Here is a 25101-nt window from a genome sequence, read left to right on the forward strand (position 1 = left end):
GGTAATACAAGGGGTTTTAAAGTCAGTTCTATTAGACAGCAAAAGCCCAGCCTTTAAACACTGTGCCATATAGACTCTGAATGTGTAAGCCAGGGAAGGGTCCACACAATGATTTTCAAAATGTGATCTTGGGAGTCCTAGAAATTCAGGTGTTCATTTCCTGGTGGAGGCCAGAGGGGTACGCCCTGGACCACCTACTTCTGCTAAACTGCAAACATAGTTAACATATATAACTTCCTATGTGCCAGGAACCAGTTTAAGCATTTTGAGGACATTAACTCAGTTAATTCTAACAACAAGTCTGTAAAATAGTTACCATTATTGTGCCTATTTTTTTAAAAGATTTTTTATTTTATTTATTTGACAGAGAGAGACACAGCGAGAGAGGGAACACAAGCAGGGGGAGTGGGAGAGGGAGAAGCAGGCTTCCTGATGAAAAGGGAGCCCACTGTGGGGCTCGATCCCAGGACCCCAGGATCATGACCAAAGGCAGACGCTTAACGACTGAGCCACCCAGGCTCCCCTATTGTGCCTATTTTAAAGATGACACAAAGAGATTGTCATTCAGCCAAGATCACATCATGAGTGGGTGGTATTGTCAGAATAGAATCCAAGGAGTCCCTTGCTTTTAAAGACTACCCTAGAAAGCGTTCCTTACCTAATAGTTGAATACTACTGATCCAGCCTAAGTTTGAGGAGAAGTGCTTTAAGGAAATGAAAACATTTTCCTAAGGGAACATTGAACAAGATAATAGAAGAGCAAGTGGTCAGATCTCTTTCTGGGGCTCTTTCCCATGGCTCCGCCTCGGTCCCACCTTGTCTTTCTGCTCTCTGCCTGGAGTCTCCAGAAAAGTCCAGGACTTGGCAAAAAAAGAGGAAGGAGGAAAGCGCGACCCGCCACCGTGTCAGCAGGAGCCAAGCGGGTCCCGGGCAACAGCAACCTGGAATTTGAAAGGTCCTCTTCGCGGCTGCGCGACTCCAACCTCGAGTTTAGGGACAATGCTAGGGCCAGAGCTAGTGGGGTGTCTATTCCGCCGAGGGCGCGGGACAGCAGGTGCAACCCTCCCTCGCCCCCAAAGGCGAAGTGACAGCAGTTGGTTTCCCCAGATTCCTATTGGGGGTTCCCCACTTGCGGGTTCTGAGAGTCCCAGAATTCTTCGAGGTCAGCCGCTCATGGCCCAGAATCCTCAGGCCCGCCCCCTTCTCAGGGGCCCTAAAAGCTCCTAGAACACTCCTATTTCTTTAGCATTGGGGGTGACTGAACCCCAGCCTCTGTCCAGAGCACAAAGAGCACAGGTCTTCCGCCCACGAACGCGGGTGGCTGAGAGCCGGACTGCGCACCCCTTCTGGCCAATCAGGAGCCACGTTCTCAAGCGCTCTCCTTTCCCGCCCCGCCCCTCCCGTCTCCATGGAAACGCTCCGAGTGTCTACTCCGAGGCCTGGGGCTTCCATTTCGGTCCAGCGGGGCTGCGGCTATTGTTTGTGTAGACGGGCTATTTTGGCCGGTCCCGTCCCCCTCAGAGGCTCCATAAGTGACGCGGACTCTCGGGAGTACCGAGCCAGAAGCGGACAAGGGCGGGGAGAGCTGTGGCTGAAGAAAGAGCGGCAGAAAAGGGAGGGTGAGGGGCCGAGAAGCGGCTCCGGCTTAGAAATCTCGAAGACACCGGTGTAGGTGGGTCCTTCACAGCCGCCCTCCCCAAGTTAAAACCGAATATGGGGAAGGGGAGAGGAGGACAGAGGCAGCTTGGACCCTGGAGCCGGGGTGCTCGGGGTTGGGAAGTGTTGGGGTGGAGCTCGGGTCGGGGTCTGGACGTGGAACGGAGGCCGCGCGCGTCTTCGCTGCGGGAGTGGAGGCCGCGCAGATCCGTGGCCTTGACCGGCAGATCCCACTCCTTGAGAACCGTTTGGGTGTCTGAATCCAAAAACACTCGGGCAGCCCGTGGCGCACTGGGGGAGTCCAAACGTGTGCTGCTCTTGAAACGTCCATGAATCGTCCCCACCCCGCGCTAGAGAAAGAGGGCTCTTAACTGTTTATCATTTTCCCCAGGGACCTGTGATCACCAAGGCAGGACCGGGATAGCAAAGGCTCATGTCCCCATTTTACAGGTGAGGAAAGTGAGGCCCTAGGAGGTCTAGAAGTTTGGTCATTTTCAAAGTTCTACAAGTGGTTAGTAATAGACCTGAGACTGATCAGGTCCTGGGAACGCTAGATCTGGGATCCTTTAAGATTTTAGGTACTCTGATAGTAAATCCAGTACTTCTGTTGTAATAAGTACAGGAGAGCAATGGAATTATCTTTCTACTTTATTGATTGAACAAGGAAAAATACTTTTAGAAAGAAACTAAGTGTCGCATTTCTATTTTATTATTCTTGTTAATAATTAACTACGAAAGCTTTGAGACTCAGGTTAAATTACATAGAGAGCATCTGCATCCCTGGAGGGACTGTGAGATCAAATTCTGTTTTCATGCCCAAACTAGAATTGTAACTTTGAAGTTTTTAAAGGTTCAGAAATAAAGTCTTGGGTGCCAATTCTCACAACTCTCCTATCTGGCCCTTGAAACGGAACAGAAGTGTTCTTGGGTTCTTTCTGGCCTCTTTCTAAGAGGTTTGGGGGGGGTCACACCCAGTTAGTATATGGGGATTGTAGTGAGTTTGGGAATTGCAAGGCATGCCCAATCTTTCATTCCTCCTTTCTTCTCCCTCAGCTCAGACTCCTCAAAACTCCACCCTTCCCCAAAAGAGGAGCATAAACAAGGAGGGAATGTTCACTATTTTCCTCAAGACTGATCCCAGGTGAGTAGGATTGTCTTTTCTCATTTATAAAATGCCCCTGAATTCTCCACAGGTGGTGGGAGTAAGAGGAAGCGGCAATGGGGATGGATGGACCAGATAGAATAGAAAATGTTCCTCACTTGACTGAGAAGCTTCCAAGCCTCCTATGTAACATTTCCCTGCCTCCCATCCAGTGTCTCTTTCCAACATTTACTCATTTATTGAGCCATCATCCAGGTCTGTTGTATAATGTTCTTGATGCTCTGAGATAAGGAAATATATAAGAATGTCTTTTCTTAACATTGGGGAGATAAGCCATATGAGGTTAATAATAATGTCTCAAGTTATCATACATTAGACAGTGTCATAATGAGTGGCACTTAAAAGACAGAAACAGAAGCTCAGGTTTGAAAAATCATCATGAACAGGAAGATATTATTCTAGACAGGAAGATGATCATTTAGTCTCAGGCAGAAATTGAGGGGAAAATAAGAAAACTGAGCTAGTAACTGGAGAGTGTTTAAGTATCTATATATGAGGTGAGGCCACATTGTGGAAGGCTATTCATATTTAATTGGTTACTTATTATTGTGCACCACTCAGTCCTCTGCACTTCAACAGAGGCAGCCATTACTGACATTTGGATCTATTTACTTATAGTCTTTTATCTAATATTTGATATACATACATACTCAATCTGTACAGACACTAATATGTATATATACATATATGTACACATACATACAACTATAGACACATAGGTAATCTAACATACATGTATGTAGAGAGATTAGTATATATAAAAAAATTTAAACACGATAAATATGTTCCATGAGGGCAGAGAACATTTCCAGTACATAGAACTATGCCTAGCATGTAGTAAGCCCTCATTGAATATTTGTTGGATGTATGGATAGCTGTTATATGTATAATTTTTTCATTGTTAAATATATATTATATATAAATATAATTAACATTTTTTCTAAATATTTTTTGGTAGCCTGAGTTTTAATGACTATATAATATTCCATTCCAAGTATGTATCATTCCATTCCAGATATATGGGCTTTATTCTAGGTATATATGTTCCCTTCCAGCCATATGTACTTTATTTAAATCTTTTTTTGGGAAAAACTTAAGTAATTCTCAATATTTTGCTGTCATAAAATTTTTCTATTAAATATTCTTATACATAATTTTAGTGTATCTCTTTATAACCTCAAGATATGCTCTGAGAAATAGGATAACAGAGTAAAGGAATATAAACATGTTTTAGACTTTTGAAAAACTTAAGTTCTTTTTTTAGAAATACTACATGAATTAACTTTTATAACCATTTGAGGAAAAATATTATCTTTCTGAACCTTTACCAGCTTTGAGGTTTAAGATTTTGCCTTGAATTGCATCCCTTTAATCTTTAGTAAGGTTGACCATTTTTTGCATACATTTACTGGTCATTTGCATTCCTTCTTTGACATAAGTAATGTATGCCTCTTGACATGCATTACTTTTTTTTCCTACTAAATTTTTTGTTTGTATTTGATAAAAGATATTCTTTGTATGTAAAAGATATAAACCATTTGTTAAAGGCTCTATTTCTCCAGTTGTTTGCCTTTTGCTTTTAAGGACTTCTTTGTTTATAGGAGTTTCACATTTGTATAAAGTGAAATCTTATTTCTTTTTATTTATGTAGTATTATGCTTTGAGAGCTCTTCTTCACCCCCAAATATAATACATAATTACTTTTGTTTTTCTCAACTGTTTTTTATAGTTTCAGGTATTTTAAAAGTTTAACTCTGAAACCTGTCAGGTATTTATTTTGGTGTGAGAAATGACAGAACTTAAACATTTTTCCTCCCACTTAGTTATTTTTTTCCAATAACATTTACTTTTTCCATTGATTTGGTGCTACCTTTTTATATGCCAAATTACTAAATTTTTTACATACACATACACATATACAAATGTACACACAGACCACTTTAGGGGTTGTCCTGTTTCATGGACCCATCTCTCAATTCTTATACTGCTATCCAAGTGTATTTAATTTTGTTCCTTTATATGTAGTATGCTTAATGGGCAATGCAGAGGAATTTAGCCTTTCTTTTTCCACATTTAGGGATAAAGAAAAGGAAGATGGCTCATTTTAGAAAAGAAGTAAAAGTTTATAAGTTTTAGATATTGAATATATTAACTTTTCAGTATGTTTTTTTAGTATTGCTTATTGGTCAAAATATAGGCTCTGGACCCATTATCTAAGATTGTTTCATGCCTCTACCACTTCTGAGTTATGTGAAATAGATTGTATTACTTAACCAGTTTCTCAACTCTCAAGTGGGGAAATAGAACTTACTAGGGTTAAGATGTAAACATGTAAAAACCAGCACAGTGGGCGCCTGGGTGGCTCAGTTGGTTAAGCGACTGCCTTCGGCTCAGGTCATGATCCTGGAGTCCCTGGATCGAGTCCCGCATCGGGCTCCCTGCTCGGCGAGGAGCCTGCTTCTCCGTCTAACCCTCCCCTGTCTCATGCTCTCTCTCTCTATCTCATTCTCTCTCTCAAATAAATAAATAAAATCTTTAAAAAAAAAAAAAAAAAAACAGCACAGTGCCTGACAAACAGAATCACTAACAATGGTTACTATTATGTTAGCTATTGTTTAAAATATAATGCATATCTGATACAACTCTAGTCACTAAGACAGAAGAATTGAGGCAGGGAATCTAGCCTTTTTTTTTTTTTTTTTTTTGGCCAAAGGCTAGTCAGATGATCCAGCATCATTAATTATATAAGCCATCTTATCCACACAAACTTGATATTACCTTTACCATGTTTAGAATTTACTGCTATATTTAGGTCCATTTCCAGATTTCTATTCTTTTCCATTGATCTTCTCTATTCCTGTGTCAACCTCATGGTGTTATAATTAAGAGTTACAGAGTTTTAATATACCATCGGGTTAGTCTCCTCTCATTATTTCTTTTTAACACTTTTCCTTTTCCTCACAAAAGTACTTGAAAATCAGTTTCTCAGACCCTCCCCCAAACCTATTGTATCATTGAAAATGTAGATAAGTTTAGTGATAACAAAATTATGTTTATTTCTCCTACCTAAGATTGAAGAGTGTTTTCTAAATTCAAAAGCTACATTTATCTAGGTTCTAAGTATTTTTGTTAAGCTTGTAGGAATTTTTATATATATTTATTTGAGAGAGAGACAGACAGAGAGAGTACAAGGAGGGGGAGAGGCAGAGGGAGAGGGAGAAACAGAGTCCCCGCTGAGCTGGGAGCCCAACATGGTCCTGGGCTCCATCCCAGGACCTGGAGATCATGACCTAAGCTGAAGGCAGACGCTCAACTATCTGAGCCACCCAGGCACCCTGGGATTTATATTTTTTAATTGCTATTGTAAATGTCATTTTAAAAAAATTATTTATTTTTATTTATTTGAGAGAGAGAGAGCGAGCAATGGGTGGGGGCAGAGGGAAAAGCAGACTCACTGCTGAGCAGGGATCCTGATGCAGGGCTCTATCCCAGGATCCTGAGATCATGACCTGAGCCGAAGGAAGCCGTTTAACTCTGACTGAGCCACCCAGGCACCCCCATAAATGTCATTTTAAAAACATCTTTTAAAAGGCGTGCCTGGGTGGCTCAGTCGGTTAAAATACCTTTTAATGATTATATGTCTGAACTTTCTAAATTATATAATTGTATTTTACATGGTTAACTAATTTGAACTTGTATTGTGATGCATTACATGCATGCAAAAGAATATACTAAAATATTATGTTTTATATAGACATATAGACTATCAATAGCCTAGACTATCAATATTTTTAAAAGCCCCCCTAGTGACCCCACAATTTCATTCTCTCCTTTTCCTAAAGAGGCAACTGCTATCTTAAATGTTGTGTTTATTGTTCCTTAAATGGAATCACTGTATAAATTCTTCTGTGATTGGTTTCTTTAGTATAATATTAATTTTTACAGTGCGTCCATGTTGATTTATGTAGCTATAGCTTTTTTCACTGCTGTGTACTGTTTCACAGAATGACAACTTATTTATCCATCCGACTGTTGTTGGGCCTTTTGTATTGCTTCTAGTTTTTTGCTATTACAGCAGTTATACTGAAAATGTTGTACATATCTTCTGGTATGTATGTGTAAGTTTCTCTAGGGTACAAACCTAGTATTAAAATTTCTGGGACATTGACTTTCCTTATAATTACTAATGATTTTCAGTTGATTTTCTTGGGTTTCCTATGTACAACCATATCCTTTATAATTGTCTGCTTGAATTGTCAAGTGCTTTCATTAGTGGTTTAAAAATAATGAATTTGCAGTATCTTTAAAGGTTGAGTTTCCAGTCTTAATGGGAATGCTTTTAATGTTTTACTTTTGGATATGAGATATATTTGCATGTCTTCATTTTTGTTTTGCTAACTTGCTTTGTTTGTAGTTTTAAGTGAAGGACCCATGTTGCATTTTAAGAAGTACCTTTTTGGGGCACCTGGGTGGCTCAGTTGGTTAAGCGACTGCCTTCGGCTTTGGGGCGCCTGGGTGGCTCAGTTGGTTAAGCGACTGCCTTCGGCTCAGGTCATGATCCTGGAGTCCCTGGATCGAGTCCCACATCGGGCTCCCTGCTCAGCAGGGAGCCTGCTTCTGCCTCTGACTCTCCCCCCTCTCATGTGTTCTCTCTCTCTCATTCTCTCTGTCTCAAATAAATAAATTTTAAAAAAATCTTAAAAAAAAAAAAGTACCTTTTTGGCACTGATTAAAATATATGACTTTTCTTAATTGACATTATTATGACAGAATTAATAGATGTTTTCATTTGGACCTTTCTTTACCTTTTGGAATAAACTACCACTCCATCATGCTATAATGTGCTTTGGTATTATAGCAGATTGCAATTGCATTTTCCAAAGGTGGCCACACCTATAACATATCTGACTTTTCATGCTTGTTTTACAATGTGACTTACTCTTCCCACCAAAAAGTAGGATCTGTGTCCCTGCTTCTCAAATCTGGCTGGGGCTTGTGATCACCTCAACCAGTAGAGTATAGTGGAAGTGATGCTATGTGACTTCGAGAGCTAAGCCATAGAAAGGATGCAGCTTTTGCTTGCCTCCTTGTTGAGAGGTAGCCCAGGCCACATAACCAAGTGCAAAGAAACAGACCTTCCATCAACAGTCACAACCAGCCTGCCAGCCATGTGTGTGAGCCACTCTGGAAGTGAATCCTCCAGCCCAGTCAAGCCACTACTCAACAATCTCATGAGGGATCTGAGCTAGAACTGCCCAGCCAGGCCATTCCTGAATTTCTGACCCAGAGAAATTATGAAAGATAATAATTATTGTTGTGTGAAGCCACCACATTTTGGAGTAATTAGTTCTGTAGCAGTATGTTATAAATAATAGGTGTTGCTGGATTTTATTGGCCTTATGTTTTCCTTTATTTATTCTTGAAGTTTATATCAATATTCATTAATAATATAGTATAGATCTATAGTTTTCTGACTTTTATTATCTCAGTGTTTTCCTGAATGTTTTAAAATTTTTGCTAGTTTTTCTATATGTTTGGAACAATTTAATAACTCCAAATTTGTTCCTTGAAAATTTGAAAGAATTTATGTAAGAAAACTTTTGGGTTGGTTAATTTTGAAGGTCATAGTTCTTTGATAACTTGAGCAATTTCTTTTATAAAACTGACCTGTTCAGGTATTTTCTCTTTGTGACATACTGAATGGTTTTCTAGGAAAAAATATATGTCCTATTAAGATTTATTTTTAAAGAGCTGTGGAAAGTGCCCATCTAACATTCAGTTAAATTTTTATCTGTCGCCATTTCCCCAATGTCAATTCTAACTTTTTTTCTATTTATGCTCACTCCTTTTTCCCCCTTTGGTTAGCTAGCTGGTAATTTATCTATTTTATTAATATTTTTCTTCCAAAGAACTGGCTCTTGGATTCATTTCAGAATGGTAAATGTTTTTCAACTCCACCATTTTCTTTTGCTTACTCTATAGCTTTCCCTTTAAAAAAAAAATTTATTTGGGAGACAGCACAAGCAGGGGAAGCAGCAGAGGGAGAGGGAGAAGTGGGCTCCCCACTGAGCAAGGAGCCCGACATGGGGCTCGATCCGAGGACCCTGGGATCATGACCTGAGCCGAAGGCAGCCACCCAGGTGGCCCCCACTTTAAGTGTTTAATCCATCTAGTGTCCACATTATATATGATACTAAGTTGGAATCCACTTTTTTTTTTTTTAAAGATTTTATTTATTTATTTGAGAGAGAGGGAACACAAGCAGGGGGAGTGAGAGAGAGAGAAGCAGGCTTCCTGCTGAGCAGGGAGCCCGATGCGGGGCTCTATCCCAGGACCCTGGGATCATGACCTGAGCCGAAGGCAGACGCTTAACGACTGAGCCACCCAGGTGCCCCTGGAATCCACTTTTATTTTTTCTCATAGTTACTCAGTTTTTACAACACCATGTAGTAAACAATCCATTCTTTCATTTTTAATGCCATCTTTATTATTAATGTGTCATATATAAACAAGCACAGTCTGAATCTTCCATGCTGTTCTACTGGTCTATTTGTAGTTCTGATTTTACTGTTGTAGTTTGGCAGTATGTCACTATTTGGTAGGGCAAGTCTTCCTGCTTGGTTTACTTAAGTGTCTATACTATACCCTTTTTTTCTTTCCCTGTAAATTTTAGGGGAAAAAGTATATTGCGTTCTTCAAAAAAATCCAGTTGGAATTTGGGGGTGTATTGAATTTAATTCAACCCATCCAAGAACATGGAAGTATGCTTCTCCTTTTATTTAGGTCTTCTTCTTCCTGCTTATTCTAATTTAAATGTTACCTTCAAAGAGTTCTTTATATTCTTGGTTTAGTGGGGTTTTTTTTGTTTTGCTTTTTGTGAATGGTGTCCTCTATTTTCTAGCAATTGATTGCTGATACAGTTATGCTTTATTGTATCTGGTAATTTTGCTGAGCTCTGATTAGTTTATGGTTTATCTGTGTACTCTTGGTTTTTCTAGGTAGACTGCCATAATATATGCAAATAGTTACATTTTTTGTTTTTACTTCTAATCTTTATACCTGTTGTTTCATTTTCTTACAGTATTTGTCAGATCTTTGGTACTATGTTGAAAGCAATGGTGATGGTAGTCACTCTTACCTTGTTTACCATAATAAAAGAAACACATACAAAGTTTGTCCATTCAGCTTAATGTGTGATATAGGTTCCTAATATGTAACCTTTACCAATGGAGAGGGTTTTTAATTCCTACTTTGCTAAAAGTTTTTTTTTTTTTTTAAGATTTTATTTATTTATTTGACAGAGAAAGAGAGAGCACAAGTAGGCAGCGTGGCAGGCAGAGGAAGAGGGAGAAGCAGGCTCTCCGCTGAGCAGGGAGCTGGACATGGGGCTCGATCCCAGGACCCCAGGATCATGACCTGAGCCGAAGGCAGCCGCTTAACCGACTGAGCCACCCAGGCGCCCCTGCTAAAAGTTTTTAAAGACCATATAAAGGTGTTGAACATTATAAACTTTATCACATGATGTCTCTTCATCAGTTAATTATGGTTTTCTTCTGTAGTCTATTAATATAGTAAATTATGTTGATAGATTTTCTCATATGAACTGTCCTTCCTTCCTATAATAAACCATGCTTGATCATGATGCATATTTTTAATATATTTCTGAATTCAATTAGCTAATATTTAGGATTTTTATAGATTTATAAAATTTACAAATGGGATTCTAATCTAACTTTTTTGTATTGTCTTTATCTGGTCTTGGAGTCAAGATTACACTAGCCACATAATGAGCTAGCAATTTTCACTTTCTATTTTCTTTTTTTTTTCTTAAAGATTTATTTATTTATTAGAGAGCAAGAATGAGAGAGAGTACACGAGAGGGGGAGGGTTAGAGGGAGAAGCAGGCTCCTTGCTGAGCTGGGAGCCCGATGCGGGACTCGATCCCGGGACTCCAGGATCATGACCTGAGCCGAAGGCAGTCGTTTAACCAACTGAGCCACCCAGGCGCCCCTTCACTTTCTATTTTCTAAAACAATTTGATTGTAATAGTAATTAACCGCTAATAGAATGTTTGCTAGAACAATAGTATTTATTGCATAGTAAATTACACTTAGCAGTTTAAAATAACACACATTTATTATGTCACTCAATTTCTAAGGATCAGGAAGCTGGGAGCAGCATAGCTGTGTGGTTCTGGCTCAGGGTCTCCCATGAGGCTGCAGTCAAGCTGTCAGCAGGACTGCAGACATTGGAAAGCTTCACTAGGGCCAGAGGATCCTCTGCTAAGATGGTTTTCACTCATGTGGCTGTTGGCAGGATGCCTTATTTCTCACTGAGGACAGAAGGCCTCAGTTCCTTGCCACATGGCCTCTTCACAGGACTCCTAAGTGTTCTCCCCACATGGAAGGCAGCTTCTCCAAGAGTGAGTGAGCTAAGAAAAAGGGCAGAGAGGAAGCTGCAGTACCTTTAAGAACTAGTCTTGAAAGCTGCACACCATTACTTCTTCCCCTTCTGTTTTTTATATAATATTCATCAGAAGTGAGTCCTTCAGTCTAGCCCATGCTCAAAGGGTGGGGAACTGGCTACACCTCTTGAAGGGAAGGGAATCAAATAATTTGTGGACATATTTTAAAACCACCACAAATAAGATAGACCTGTATGTACTGAAATGTGAAGTTGTACATTATATATTATGTGAAAAATGCAAACCAGAGTTATGATGTCTTTGTTAAGAAAAAAATGTCAGTGGGGTATGTATGTTTGTGGGTATGCCTGAAAAAAAGTCAGAAAGGACCCAGTAAAAACTATCCTTCACTAAGCCCTAGTGAAGCTTTCCAATGTCTCCAAGTTATTTGTGGAGGGTAGGCTTTCAGTTTTTACTTATATTACTTCAGAATTATTTTAAAATTTTATGAATTTATTTTCAGTAAGAGCAACTAGACCAAATCTCTAGTATATATTTTTAAGATTTATTTATTTATTTTAGAGAGAATGCACGAGCAAGGGGAGGGGTAGAGGGAGAGAGAGAGAGAGAGAGAATCCTCAAGCAGACTCCCCGCTGAGCATGTAGCCTGAGGTGGGGCTCGATCCTAGGACCCAGGGGTCATGACCTGAGCTGAAATCAAGAGTTGGCCTCTTAACTGACTGTACCACCCAGGTGTCCCTCTAGTATAATTTTTTAAAGAAATTCTTAAATATTTAAAAAAATAACAAAGCCAATAACAGGCTGTGAGTTCATTTCTGTTCTGTTCTGACTCCAGTTTTTAGTCCTGCAGTCTGGGCTTCTAAGCATCCCATTTTTCTTTTCTTATTTTATTTATATTTTCATTTGTATGTGTTAAAAGACATATATTTTAAGTTTTTAACATTTATTTTATAAACATTTAAAAGTAGCATTGAATTTTCTCATTCTTGAGTTCTTATTTGTGGTTAGTACTTCATTGTTTAGGAATGGATTTTCATGTAGTTTATTTGGAAAGCAGTACCTGGGTGGTGTATTTTGAATCCTTGAATATCAGTACATCTTCCCATTGTCCTTTTGTTAACACAATAAGGACGTACATGGAAATTATTTACAACCCTTTACCAAGTTGTTTTTGACTCCTCTGACTTTGACTTAGTAGGTGTGCCACTATTTTGTAACTGCATGACCTTGTACAAGTTACTTAATCTTGTTAAATGTTGGTTTCCTTATTCCTTTAGTGTTGATAATTCTACCTTTTAGGATTGTTGTGATGATGAGATAACAGCCCTTTTCACATAACTTCTTGATAATATTTAACTGCTATGATTATAGTGATTTGATAGTCATGATATTCTAGTTTTCCTCCATGAAAAGTATCTTTTTCCTTTATTCATAGTATTTACTAAACATTTTTAATTGAACTTTAGAATTGAGAATGTCATCAAAGAAATTAAAAGAATTTGTCACATAACCAATTTATGAGCTGTTCTCTCCACTAAAAGTATTTTTAGGCAGTTTGAATACATATATTTATCTCTTCTTTCTAAAACTTCATGATAATAAGAAACTAAAAACTGTATGAACCTGCAATGATGAAGTAAAGAGCCATCAGCAAATGAGGAATTTCTACAAAAACTTGGAAGGGTTACCTGGGTGCCTCAGTCAGTTGGGCATCTGGCTCTTGATTTCAGCTTAGGTCGTGATCTCAAGGTGGTGGGATCGAGCCTTACCTCAGGCTCCACACTCAGCCCAGAGTCCACTTGGGATTTTCTCTCTTTCCTCTGCAACCCCACCAACCCCCGCATGTACACTCATTCTCTCAACAAATAAATAAGTAAAACAAAAAACAAACCCAAAACTTGGAAAGCAACAGGAGAAACAGTGGTAAGAGCCACAAAGGGCTAAAAACATTACATCCTGGAATGCTCCACAGGGGAATATGCACAAGAAGGATTTGATAAGCCCTGTGAACTTCAGGGAAGCTGAGGATGCATCCACACCACTGGAGGCTGAGGGCCAGTCAAAAGAGGATCCTAAGATATTTCCAGAGAGCGAAGAAAAAGTTGCTTGCAAAGGAATTAGAGTTAAAAAAAAAAAAAAAAAAAAGGTCTTAGAAACAACAGTGAAGGCATATGAACAGTGAAGCAATTCTGAGAAAAATTCTTTTCACTCTAGAATTTGATACCCAGCCACTTGTGAGTGATGATAAGGACTTCAAGCATACAGTGTAACCATGCTTGGAGACTCTCCTTTAAACCAAATGTGTGTCCTGAAGAAAACCTTGCCTGTTTCTCACCTTTGCTTTTTTTCAGTGGCCATGGAATTAACATTTATAAGCTTGACTGAACTCATTTGGGTGTATACCTCCCAATTAATGGAGTAAATCACAAAAGGGGAAGAAGTATATGATCTTGAAAATGGAGCACTAAAGAATAGCCAGCCCAGATTGGAGCAGGAGGATGAACATTTCCAGAATTAAAGGGTTGGGGGATCAATTGACTTAATCTTTTTCAGCCATTACTTACTAATTTTTAAAATTGGGATAATAATAGTATCTACAAGAGAGGGTGGCTGTGAGGACTACTTGAAATATATGTGAAGTCCTTAGCCCAGTGGTTAGCAGACAGATGCTATATAAATGTTTCTGATGACTGTGATGGGCTTCAGTGACTGGATACATTATTTAGCCATCCCTGTGATTATGTCTACTCTTAACCTTTCTTGTTTTTCTTCATTATTGAAGTTCTTCCTTTTTTTATTTCGTTTGTCACTTATGTTACCTGCTGAATGGCTGTTTCTTTGTCCATCTTCTCCCTTAGATCTCTTCTTCCTGGAAAACCTGATCTTTGACCAGATGGCAGTAACATTTGAAGATGTGACTGTTATTTTTACTTGGGAGGAGTGGAAATACCTAGATTCTTCTCAAAAAAAGCTCTACAGAGAGGTCATGTGGGAGAACTACACAAATGTCATGTCAGTAGGTAAAGTTATCCCAGCTCTTAGGTAATAGAATTAGTTTCTTCTGGGACCGGTTTTGTTGAGTATTTTGGTTCTTTATCTAGGTATTGTATTGAGATAGAAGAAATACGACCCTCAGAAATGGGTCATAAATCAGATGACAGAAGATAGAGCAAGACCTCTCCTAAGACACCTAGGCTATGTAATTAATAGGTATTTGTGATTTTTATTCTTATTTATTTTCTGGATTACACTTAAAATACAGATCTCCACACGTAATCAATTTTGTGTGGTCCTAAATTTGTTCTCTCTTCATACTGTTTATACAAGTTAGCTTTTGCTATATAACAAACTACCGCAAACTTAGTGACTTAAACATTATTTTTCATTATTCTAATTGGTTAGATGGATCTTCTATCATAGAGTGATCTGACTGGGGCTCGATGGTCTAAGACGAGACTGGACAGTCTGACTTACATGTCTGGCAGTTGGTTGATATCAGTGGGGATAATGGGAATGTGTTGACCATATGTTCCTCTTCAAGCAGGCTAGCTCAGGCTTGTTTACATGGTGGTGGTCACAGGATTTTCATAACTAGTGAGAGAGAGGGTAAGCCTCAGTATGCAAGCTCTTTCAAGTCTCTGCTTGTATCACTTTTGCTACTGTCCCATTAAACAAAGCAAACTGTTAGCCAAGCTAAAGTCAGCATGGAAGGGGAACACCCAAAGGTACAGAGTTCATGCAGCCATTTTTTCACACAATCTATCACACTCTGCTAGAACAGAAAAATAGAAACAATATTTTATTTCTTATAATAATGCCCCAACTAGAGTAACCTAATTAAATCTCAGTTTTTAAGATGATTTCCATGAAGCATTCAGCCTTACTTGTTTATTTCTAACAGTACTTGGTAAGTAGTAGATGCTCAAGATATATCTATGGAATGACTGAATAAGTGAATGAATGAATGAATACACGTATGAATGAACAAACACATGAATTTCAGACCAGATATGGAGCAGCCTAAGTCATAATCCTTTCCCACTCCCACCCACACATATATTCCTATAATTCTGGAAGTCGATACTTGAAATACTTGGAAATTTTTTAAAACCACCTTTATCTCACCAATGGATTATCTGCTTATTCTTCTTATTCCAGGAAACTGGAAAGAGAGCTACAAACCTCAAGAAGAAAGATTCAGATATTTAGAACATGAAAATCTTCCCTGCTGGCAAGCCTGGAAGAATGCCAGCGCTCAGATATATGAGAATAGAAACTATGTGGAAACTGTCCAAGGAATAGATTCCAGAGACCTAAAGCAACAAGATCTTTCCCACCATCCAGAATGGTTAATACTCTCCACCCAAGTACCAGGGTATGGGAACTATGAAATGACTTTTGAAGGTAAAAGTCCCAGGAACTTAAAATATACAAAGTTTATACCTTGGCAGTCCTTCAAAACAAAACATACCCTTCGAGACTATGCTAGAGAAATCAATGTGAATGATTCACATGGTTTTCAAGGAAGCAGATGCCATCTTGGCATATCTAGGAAAAATCTCTCTGTGGAAAAAGAACAGAAGCTTATAGTTCAACATTCTCATGTTCCAACAGTAGAAGCCCTTCCGGAGGACACTGGGGAGCTATGTCAACATGACCTACTGAAAAACTCTATGGAAGAGGAATACTGTGGATGTAATAAATGTAAAGAAATTTATTATTGGAACTCACAGTGTGTTCTCCACAAGAGAAACCAACGTGGAGAAAAGTTCTATCAATGCTCTATTAGCACAGCATGCTTCTCTCAGAGATCAGACCTATACAGACATACAAGAATTCACATAGGTAAGAAGCTGTATGGATGTGATGAAGTTGATGGTAACTTCAGTCAAAGCTTAGGTGTTCACTTTCATCAGAGAGTCTGCACAGGGGAGGTTTCTTATATATGCCACGTGTGTGGTAAGCGCTTCAGTCAGCTCTCTAGTCTTCACAATCATCAAAGAGTGCATACAGAAGAGAAACTCTATAAATTTGAATGTAATAAGGACCTCAGTAGAAATTCATTACTTCACATTCACCAGAGACTTCACATAGGAGAGAAGCCTTTTAAGTGCGATCAGTGTGGTAAGAGTTTTAGTCGGAGTTCAGTACTTCATGTTCATCAGAGAGTCCACACAGGAGAGAAACCATATAAGTGTGATGAGTGTGGCAAGGGCTTCAGTCAGAGCTCAAATCTTCGAATTCATCAGTTAGTCCACACGGGAGAGAAGTCCTATAAATGTGATGACTGTGGGAAGGGCTTTACCCAGCGCTCAAATCTCCAAATTCATCAAAGAGTACATACAGGAGAGAGGCCTTATAAATGTGACGACTGTGGGAAGGACTTTGGTCACAGCTCTGATCTTCGTATTCATCAGAGGGTCCATACTGGGGAGAAACCCTATACTTGTCATGAATGTGGGAAGGGCTTCAGCAAGAGTTCGAAGCTTCATACTCATCAAAGAGTACATACTGGAGAAAAACCCTATAAATGTGAACAGTGTGGTAAGGGATTCAGTCAGCGTTCACATCTTCTCATTCATCAGAGAGTCCACACAGGAGAGAAACCCTATAAATGTGATGATTGTGGAAAGGGATTTAGTCACAGCTCTAATCTTCACATTCATCAGAGAGTCCACACAGGAGAGAAGCCTTACCAATGCACGAAGTGTGGCAAGGGTTTCAGTCATAGCTCAGCTCTTCGAATTCATCAAAAAGTCCACACAGGAGAGAAACCTCATAAGTGCCATGAGTATTATAAGGGATTTGATCAGAGTTCACATCTTCACAATGATCACACATGAGAAACCTTATAATTACATTTAGGTACCGCTTTAACTAAAGCTTAACATTAAGCCCAATAAATACTGCTGGGAAGAAAATTCTATAAATTACCCAAATAATCCCAAGCAACATTTATAGTTTCCCTCAACCCCCACTAAGAATCATTTGCTTCAAGAAGAAATCCTTAGGAGGATGCCTATATATTTAAAATGAAAGTGTATTTACTTTTTCTATTATATCATACATATCCATTATAAAATATCTGAAAGATTCAAGGAGAAAACTCTTGATCCTGTTTTATTCTAGCCTTTTTTGGTGCGTTTTCATGTGTATGAAATCTTACTGTATATTCAACTCTGTATTTTTACTGACTTCAAAACATTTACTTAACATTTTGTTTTAAATGGAAATTGGCTAGCTAGCTATGAAATAGCACTCTGACTCCTCTGTAAAGTCCCTAGGAAGCCACAGGAAAAACACAAAACTTGAAACTCAAACTGGTAGATAATCTATTGCTCAAATGTGGAAGAATCAACTATAGGGAAGGACAATTCGATTGCTTATGACATAAGATAGGAAAGCACTGCATGACCCTTTATCTGAGATAGGATGTCTCAGGGATATTACCTTTGTCAACCAGAAAAGTCAGGAACCAAGGAACCATCTTTTGCAGGGGTGCTGCACTTTGAGGTTACCACGGTGCACTCTCACAACCCCCTCCCCAGGATTCCACATTGATTCACAACTTCAGACACCACATAACAAGAAGTCCAATATTTAATGTCTCTAAATAGGGTGTGAAAGATGTCAGCAAAAGCTAAGAGAAGTGGATCTTCAGGAAACTGAAGATATTCCATCTGTTCAGAATTGGAGATTTAAGCAGTAGACTGATTTATTCTCAGAACAGAGAGGTAATAGAGAAATAGAACTAAACTCAGATCTGTGTGCAAAACTGAACTAATAACCTAATTATGGAAGAAGAGAGAATTTGGCCATTGTAAAATGGAGTAGAGTCAGCAGAAATACACAAGTCCTAACTATTGATAATATAAATATGTTTAGACATCACTGCCCAAGAGAAACTAAGTGGACTTGTTCAGGGAAATAACAGGGAATTGCAGTACCAAAGAAAGAACACCACCATGAAGAATTAAAACCTGATAGCCCTGAAAATTAGTTATTTCAGTCTCCTGAAGAAATTTTCAAAAAACTGGTGGTTTGAGTAGCATGACAGAAAACCTGAAATCAGTGAAACTAAAGCAGAAATCCTTAAGTAGAGAAGAGCCTCTAAAATAAAAATAATGAAAAAGGACTACAGGGAAATTTAAAATGGATCAAAGTGAAAGGCAACAGAAGCAGAATATCAAATACTGTAATGAATAAACTTGATCTTCAATGTATACAAAAAGGATAATGAGATGGAAACAATGAAAACACAGATAGGAAGTGCAAAGAATGGAGATCCAATGTAGGAATTAAAGGTGTTTCTAAGGAAGATAAAAGAATGTGGAATAGAATCAATCAAAGAAATTAAGACATTTTACCTGAACTAAACGTATATATGCTCACTAGATTTTAGGCAAAACCAATATAAAAACCATGCTTAGAAACAGCTTAGGGAAAAGAACAATTGAAAGCATGCAGAAAGAAAAATTCTGGTTATCTACAAAGCCAGTGATAAGAATGGATAAAGAACTTCAAAAGTAAATGTCAAAAGACAGTGGAACGACACCTTCAGAATTGTGAGATTAAAATCCCATTATCACCTATGGTATTTTTTTTTAAGCAACTAAATTGTCATTGTCTAAATTGTGCAGGTAACAGATTAGATAAGAAAACAGGAAACATCATACATGTTCCTTTTTTTTTTTATGTTCAGTTAGCCACCATATAGTACATCACTAGTTTTTGATGTAGTGTTCAGTGATTCATTGGTTGCATATAACACCCAGTGCTCATCACATGTTCCTTTCTTGAAGAGAGCTCAAGAATGTGGAAATTATGGCCTAAAACTGGTAATGAGCACTAACATCAGTTAAACAGAATAACTGTTAATTTGTTTACAAAATGTCCAAAATTTTAAATAGCTGTACAAAAAAAATATTTAATATACAAATGCTGAGTATAAAAGCAGATTATATATAAATGCCTGAGAGGGAGACTATGACTGTCAGACAAAATACATGGGTTTAAATTTCAGATCTACAATGAATAATTTTTTAGTATAAGTATATCCCAAATTTTGAATGGGACTTACACTAAGAAATTATTTGCTTATATGAAATTCAAATTTAATTAGGCATCCTGTGTTTTTATTTGGAAATCCGGCAACCCTATGGGGGTAAGAACAGCAAAGGAAAATGTGCTACATTTCTGATCCTAAATAGGGACTCTACATCTTCTTTAACAATTGAAGAAATAAAGGTATAAAAAATATATATTTTTTTTTACAAAGTTAGAAATTGGCAACTAATAGAACTAAAGCACATATGCCTTTCAAAACAGGAGAAAATAAAAACAAAGACTATTTAGTCCCTATTAGCAAAAGACAAAAAAATTAAAGCAAAATGATATTAATCAGTAACTATTATTGATTGCTCAATATTAATTTACTGATTAATTTTATTGATATAAAAGAATAGGCAAAAAAATAGGTGAAGGTTTATTATACAAACATAAGGGAGTGCCTACAATATGTTTTTAAAAGTTAATAAAAATGAACTAAAGGTTTACCCACAAAAGCCAGTAGTTTCCTAAATTCTTGCTATAATAAGAAAATATAATGGGTAGAAAAAAGTATGGTTTATAATAACACTTAAATTTCTTTTCTAAAAAAGAACAAGTAAAAATATAGATGAAAATAATGAAAAAATGAGGAAAATAAAAGAGGACTTGCATAGAGAAGTCTTATTTTTTTTAGAGGAAATGTTCCTAAGTTAATCTATAGATTTCAAATTTCATCAAAACTCCAATGAGATTCGAAATTTAAAAAAAATCTAAAGTCTTTTAAGAAAAACAGACATTGGAGAAGAGCAAAGATAATTTATAAGATCAATGAGATTGCCCTAAAATAAAAAGTAAATGATATACCGAAATTAATGGAGAACTTGTACATTTGAAAAAAGTGTTCAAAATGCTTAGTAAATCACTTAGAAACAGACCAGCATATGGATAACATATGTAATAACATATTTAGTATATATGCATATATACTTTACATATTAAAAAGATCTATGAATAGGAAAAGGATTATTCAGTAAATGGTGCTAAGAAAATGACAGCTCTGGTGAAAAACAAAATTGGGCTTTCATGACATACATCGTATATATATTGTTCTAATATCTATTTAAAGCACAGGTTTTCAGGCAGACTTCCATGAATCTCCATGTGGTTTCATGAAGGCTGGTGTGTCAGAAATGAACTACAAATTTAACCCCATTTTTATCTGATTCATATTCAAGATTAGCATAAGATTTCTTTCTAAAGAGGGTTGTGCTGCTTTAACATAAATATTTAAAGTTCACCAAAGTGGGTTTTTATATGGTTGAAAACACACATACACATATGCATTTTTTGAGAATTAGATAAAAAGGAAGAACTCAGAAAAAATACCTAAGAATTTGGCCACATAAAATTTTCTAAACTGTAGGTGAAAAACATGGAAATCAGACAATAGGGAAAATATGTCATGATTATGACAGTTAAGAACTTTTATAAATTAATAAGGAAGATGGACATCTTCTAAAAATTGGTAAAGGACATCACCAGATTAAAGCAATAAAATACCACTTCTATTAATTATAATAGCTATTTTCAGTGAGAGTACAGAGTGATCGATACTTATACACTACTTACAATAAGTGTATATTGATAGACTCTGGAAAGCTATTTGGCTAATCATAAGCCTTAAAATTGTTGATATTCTTTCCGACAGTGATTTCATGTCTAGGCATATATTTTTTGGAAATAGCTTACACATTATTAGAGCGATTCTATTTCCAAATAACAAAGACCCACCTAAGTTATCTAATTCAAAAATAGAGCTATGTAACATTCATGTTTTAAAATCTCCCAGAAAAAATCCAAGGACAGAAGCTTTCATATGGGAACTTGCTCTAGAAAGCCATTAGACAAAGCCACTCTCTCAAAAACTTGTTTCTCTTTCAGTAGCCTCTCCTCTCTACATATTGACCTCCTGTTTACTTACTCTGCAGATCTAGAATTGCCACCACATCCATGAATATATGTTTTTAAATTCTATTGCCTACCACTGATTTGTAACTTCCTTCTGGGTCTCTATTCACATTTCTGAGTGGGGGAAGATGATTGGTTCAATTTTCATTACTACCTCTACACAAGCCTTTGAGGCCAGGCTAAACCACAGGCTACTGGGGAAGCCTTTGGATTGGCTAGCTTTGTATCAGATGTTCACTCTGGTCCCTTCCGACATGCCCAGGGATGGGATAATAAGGCATATAACATGGCCCTTGAGGGCTCATGTTCCAAGAGATTTCCCCAGAAAGTGGCAGGTTTAAGCCTTCTGAACTACATTAGAACACACAAAGATAAATAAATGTTCAAGACATTTATTGCAGTATTTTTAATGCTGCACTCCACCCCCATCCCCCGCCAAATAGGGGAAAGGTCCTATATGTGTAATGTTCTGCAGTCATTCAAACTTATATTTTCCAAGAATATTGTAATAACATACTTATGGTGTCAAGTGAAAACTATTGAAAACAAGATATAGAACTGTATATGGGTAAGATTCTATTTATAATATATATATATATTTATATAGATATTCCCACGGGGAAAAGTTGGAGATTATATATATATGCATATATATATACACACAAAAAAAATGCTATTACTGGATCTATTTGATAGGATGGATTGTGACTATATTTATGTTCTTCATACTTTCCTGTATTTTTCATATTTTTATTGGTGTTTTATTTTCATAAATAAAATCACATTTTTACATACAACTTATTTAAAATGCTAATGGTTACATGATATTCCATTGTGTTACTGTACCATAATGCTTAATTCTCTCTATATTATCAGGGATTCAGACTTTTCATTTTTATATCATGAATTTAACTGCCATGTCACCGTGTATGAAGTTTCCGATTATTTTTGTCAACTTTTATAATTTTCTACATTCAATTATTGGATTGAAATATAGGCCACAGAAGTGTAATTTGTGCAAAGAAATGAAATCATGAAAATAAATGATGTAGACAACCGGCTACAAGTAGCCTGACACTGATGGCGCAGAAGTGTGAAATTGGAAGGAGAGGTTAGAGGATGGCCCGACCGTGAAGGACTTCCTGCGTCAAGTTAAAAAATTTCTGTTAGTCATGAAGAAATATTAAAGAATCTTAAAGGAGGGTGCGATACTATCGTTTTGGAAAGATGACTTTAACAACAGTGGGGTATGTTGTAGAGTGAGGGGAAGAGAATGAGCAAGAATGGAGGCCACAAGACCATTTAGTACACCACTAGGTGGTGTCATTGAGTTTTGACAGTAGGAGATAGTTTCCTTTTTTAATTGTTCGTTTTATTTTTCCCTTGTGTGCTCACCAGCGTAAATTTGGAAAACATACTAAAAAATAAGGTTAAGTCAACTATACCTCTGAAACTAATAATACACTATGTTAATTAACTGAACTTAAATTTTAAAAAAAGGTTAAAGATAGCCTGAAAAGCCACTGAAGAGAGGGACATGATTTAACTTTAAATTTTAACAGGGTCACTCTGAAGGCTGTGAAGAATTGACCAAAGGTAGGGGCTAGAGGCAAAGCAAGGATTCCACTTAGGAGGTATTGCAGTAAGGCCTACAAGAGAGAAGGTGTTAACCTAGTATTAACTGGGGAGGTGAGAGAAATAATCAAATTTTGGATAGATTTTGAGTATGATGAATATATCAGAAGGTAGTTCTAAAATTGGGCTTTGGATAGCATTTTAATATGTAAAAAGAAGACCAAAATAGTTTACAGACAGGAGGAACTGCTTGTAAAAACTTGTAGTTAAGCAAAGAGGGTTTTAGGAAGAGTGAAATTATTCTGTCTAGATTAATTTCATTTTGGAGTTTGAGCTACTCCTACAGATGTAGGGTTTTTTTTATATGGATAATATGAAGTTCAAATTGTGCCATAGGACTAGTCCAGCCCAACGTTGGGTAGGAGTTAGGGTGTGATTCCAATCTTAGTCCGAATAAATTGAAATAACCTGGGGGGAAGGCAGTTGGGTATTTCAAGCAGACTGAGCAAAATATGTAGTCTTAGGAATAAGTATAGCCTGATGGTTAAGAGCTAGGTTGCCTGAGCTCACATCAGTTACTATGAAAGAAGGTATATTTCCACCTAATGTCAAATTAATCATTGGGTCAGTGTGAACTAGGAGTAATGCAGACTGTCATCAGGCCAACTATGAAGAGTCAGGCAAATCTGCCAGAAATGCCTACCAAATTAATTAGATCTTAATACCTATTGAGTATTGTATTAGGCTTATGCGATCCACTCCAAAAGGTAAAGTAACACGCGTGTTTTTGTTCATCTTCGCAGGTTCTAGAACTTATAATACGGACCGCTGTGAGTCATTTGTACACGTGTCTTTCACTAAACATTACCGTTAATTGTCAAATGAATTCTAACTTTAACATTTTTTTTGAAAAAGTTCCTGGTGAACAGTGAAAAGCACTGTGGCTTAAAAGATCTGAAGGACTAAGTTTAACCTAGGGTCTGACTTTTGTCGATGGCATGGTATTGGGACAACCATTTGACTTCTCTGAGTTTAAGTACCCTTAGCTGTAAATTATAGAGGTTGAATTAACAAGAGTCTTGAAGTCCCCTAATGAACTCTAAAATAGTGCATACCCATAAAATATGAATTTTCACAGCACACTCTGCGAAATCTTAACAGTTTAATGTCATTTTAATTTCACGGTCACTTCAAGAAAGGTCCTAGTAAGCGCACGCTATAGTCAAGAAAAATCGTGGCTCAAAAAGGTTCGCGATTAGCCCGAACACCAAGTGGAGAGCCCCAGCCGGCCGGAAACCATTAAGTCTTCAGACACCATATGGCAACGGCTTTTATGGCACTGGGGACTAGAGGTCTCGGTACACTTCCAATAACAAGTGCAAGAGAAGAGAAGCCCAAAAGTCAGAACGGTTACCCGGTTTTCCTGGGAAACCTTGTCAATTCCAGGACCGCAGAGGGGACCCGAAGATAGGGGTGGTAAACCGACCCAGCCAGCTGAACCCCATCGCGCTTGCGCAGGAGGACGGACGCAGCCGCAGACCACCACGCAGGCTCCGCGACGTTCCACTTCCGGTTTTCCTGTCCCGCCCAGGCCCCACGGGGGCGGTGCCTTCCGGCCGGGATAAAAACCTCAAGGCTACCTTGGCTTGAGAGTCCCTTACGGATGAAGTTGAGTACTATTGCTGCGGTAGGCTGACCGTTCGAACCTTCCAGCCTGCCCTGCCCTCTCACACGAGAGGCGCTTCCAGGGCAAGCAGAGGTTTAGGCTTGATTTCTTGTTTTTGTTGATAGGGTGAAGCTACGAATTTGTACACGCACTTACCGGAACTTCTTGCAGCTCTTGGGACTGCCTACAGTGAGCTCAAACCGCTAGGGGCTGAGCCAGGCGGATTTTATTCTGGAAGTGACGGGAGGAGTTTGGAATCCATCTATCCTTAAGGATGTGGGAGTTCAGATCACTTTATAGCGTCTCTCCTAGAGAAGTGATCTCATAAGACTGCAAAAGGGACTGTCCTTACACTCTTCTCCGGCCCCTCCCCCTCTTACACATTTTCATTCAGACGTCAAACCCACCCACTGAGATGTTACCATTTTGCCTCAATGAAGACGTAAAGGAAAATTCTGTAACTAATACGATTTTCCTCACTTGCTAGACTGGTACATAATGTCTATGACAACTGTGGATCTTTTTTTTTTTTTTTTTTAAGATTTTATTTATTTGAGAGAGAGAGAATGAGAGAGAGCACATGAGAGGGGGGAGTGGGAG

At 37.9% G+C, this 25101-nt stretch overlaps 1 protein-coding gene and 1 long non-coding RNA gene across 6 annotated transcripts; one reads left to right on the plus strand and one right to left on the minus strand.

Annotated features, from left to right (window-relative positions):
* Positions 1–1419: 1419 nt before the first annotated feature.
* Positions 1420–18959, plus strand: ZNF214 (zinc finger protein 214). Of its 5 annotated transcripts, XM_034994962.1 has the most exons (5): positions 1420–1672; positions 2048–2106; positions 2710–2797; positions 14102–14263; positions 15402–18959. In XM_034994962.1, the coding sequence occupies exons 4-5, from the start codon at positions 14137–14139 to the stop codon at positions 17084–17086; spliced, it is 1812 nt and encodes a 603-aa protein (XP_034850853.1). In that variant the 5' UTR covers positions 1420–1672; positions 2048–2106; positions 2710–2797; positions 14102–14136; the 3' UTR covers positions 17087–18959. The 5 variants fall into 5 exon arrangements, with proteins under 5 accessions (XP_034850853.1, XP_034850852.1, XP_034850854.1 ...); XM_034994961.1 differs by lacking the exon at positions 2048–2106; XM_034994963.1 differs by lacking the exon at positions 2048–2106 and having other exon boundaries at positions 2715–2797.
* On the minus strand, positions 10825–24396 carry LOC118003886. The gene is made up of 3 exons (XR_004677449.1): positions 24250–24396; positions 14718–14834; positions 10825–11249 (listed from the first exon to the last, which is right to left on the minus strand). It is a non-coding gene; the product is annotated as an uncharacterized LOC118003886 (long non-coding RNA).
* Positions 24397–25101: the final 705 nt, after the last annotated feature.

The sequence above is a fragment of the Mirounga leonina genome, unplaced genomic scaffold, assembly GCF_011800145.1.
Source record: "Mirounga leonina isolate KUSES-001 unplaced genomic scaffold, KU_Mleo_1.0 Mir_92, whole genome shotgun sequence".
Taxonomy (NCBI): Eukaryota; Metazoa; Chordata; class Mammalia; order Carnivora; family Phocidae; genus Mirounga; species Mirounga leonina.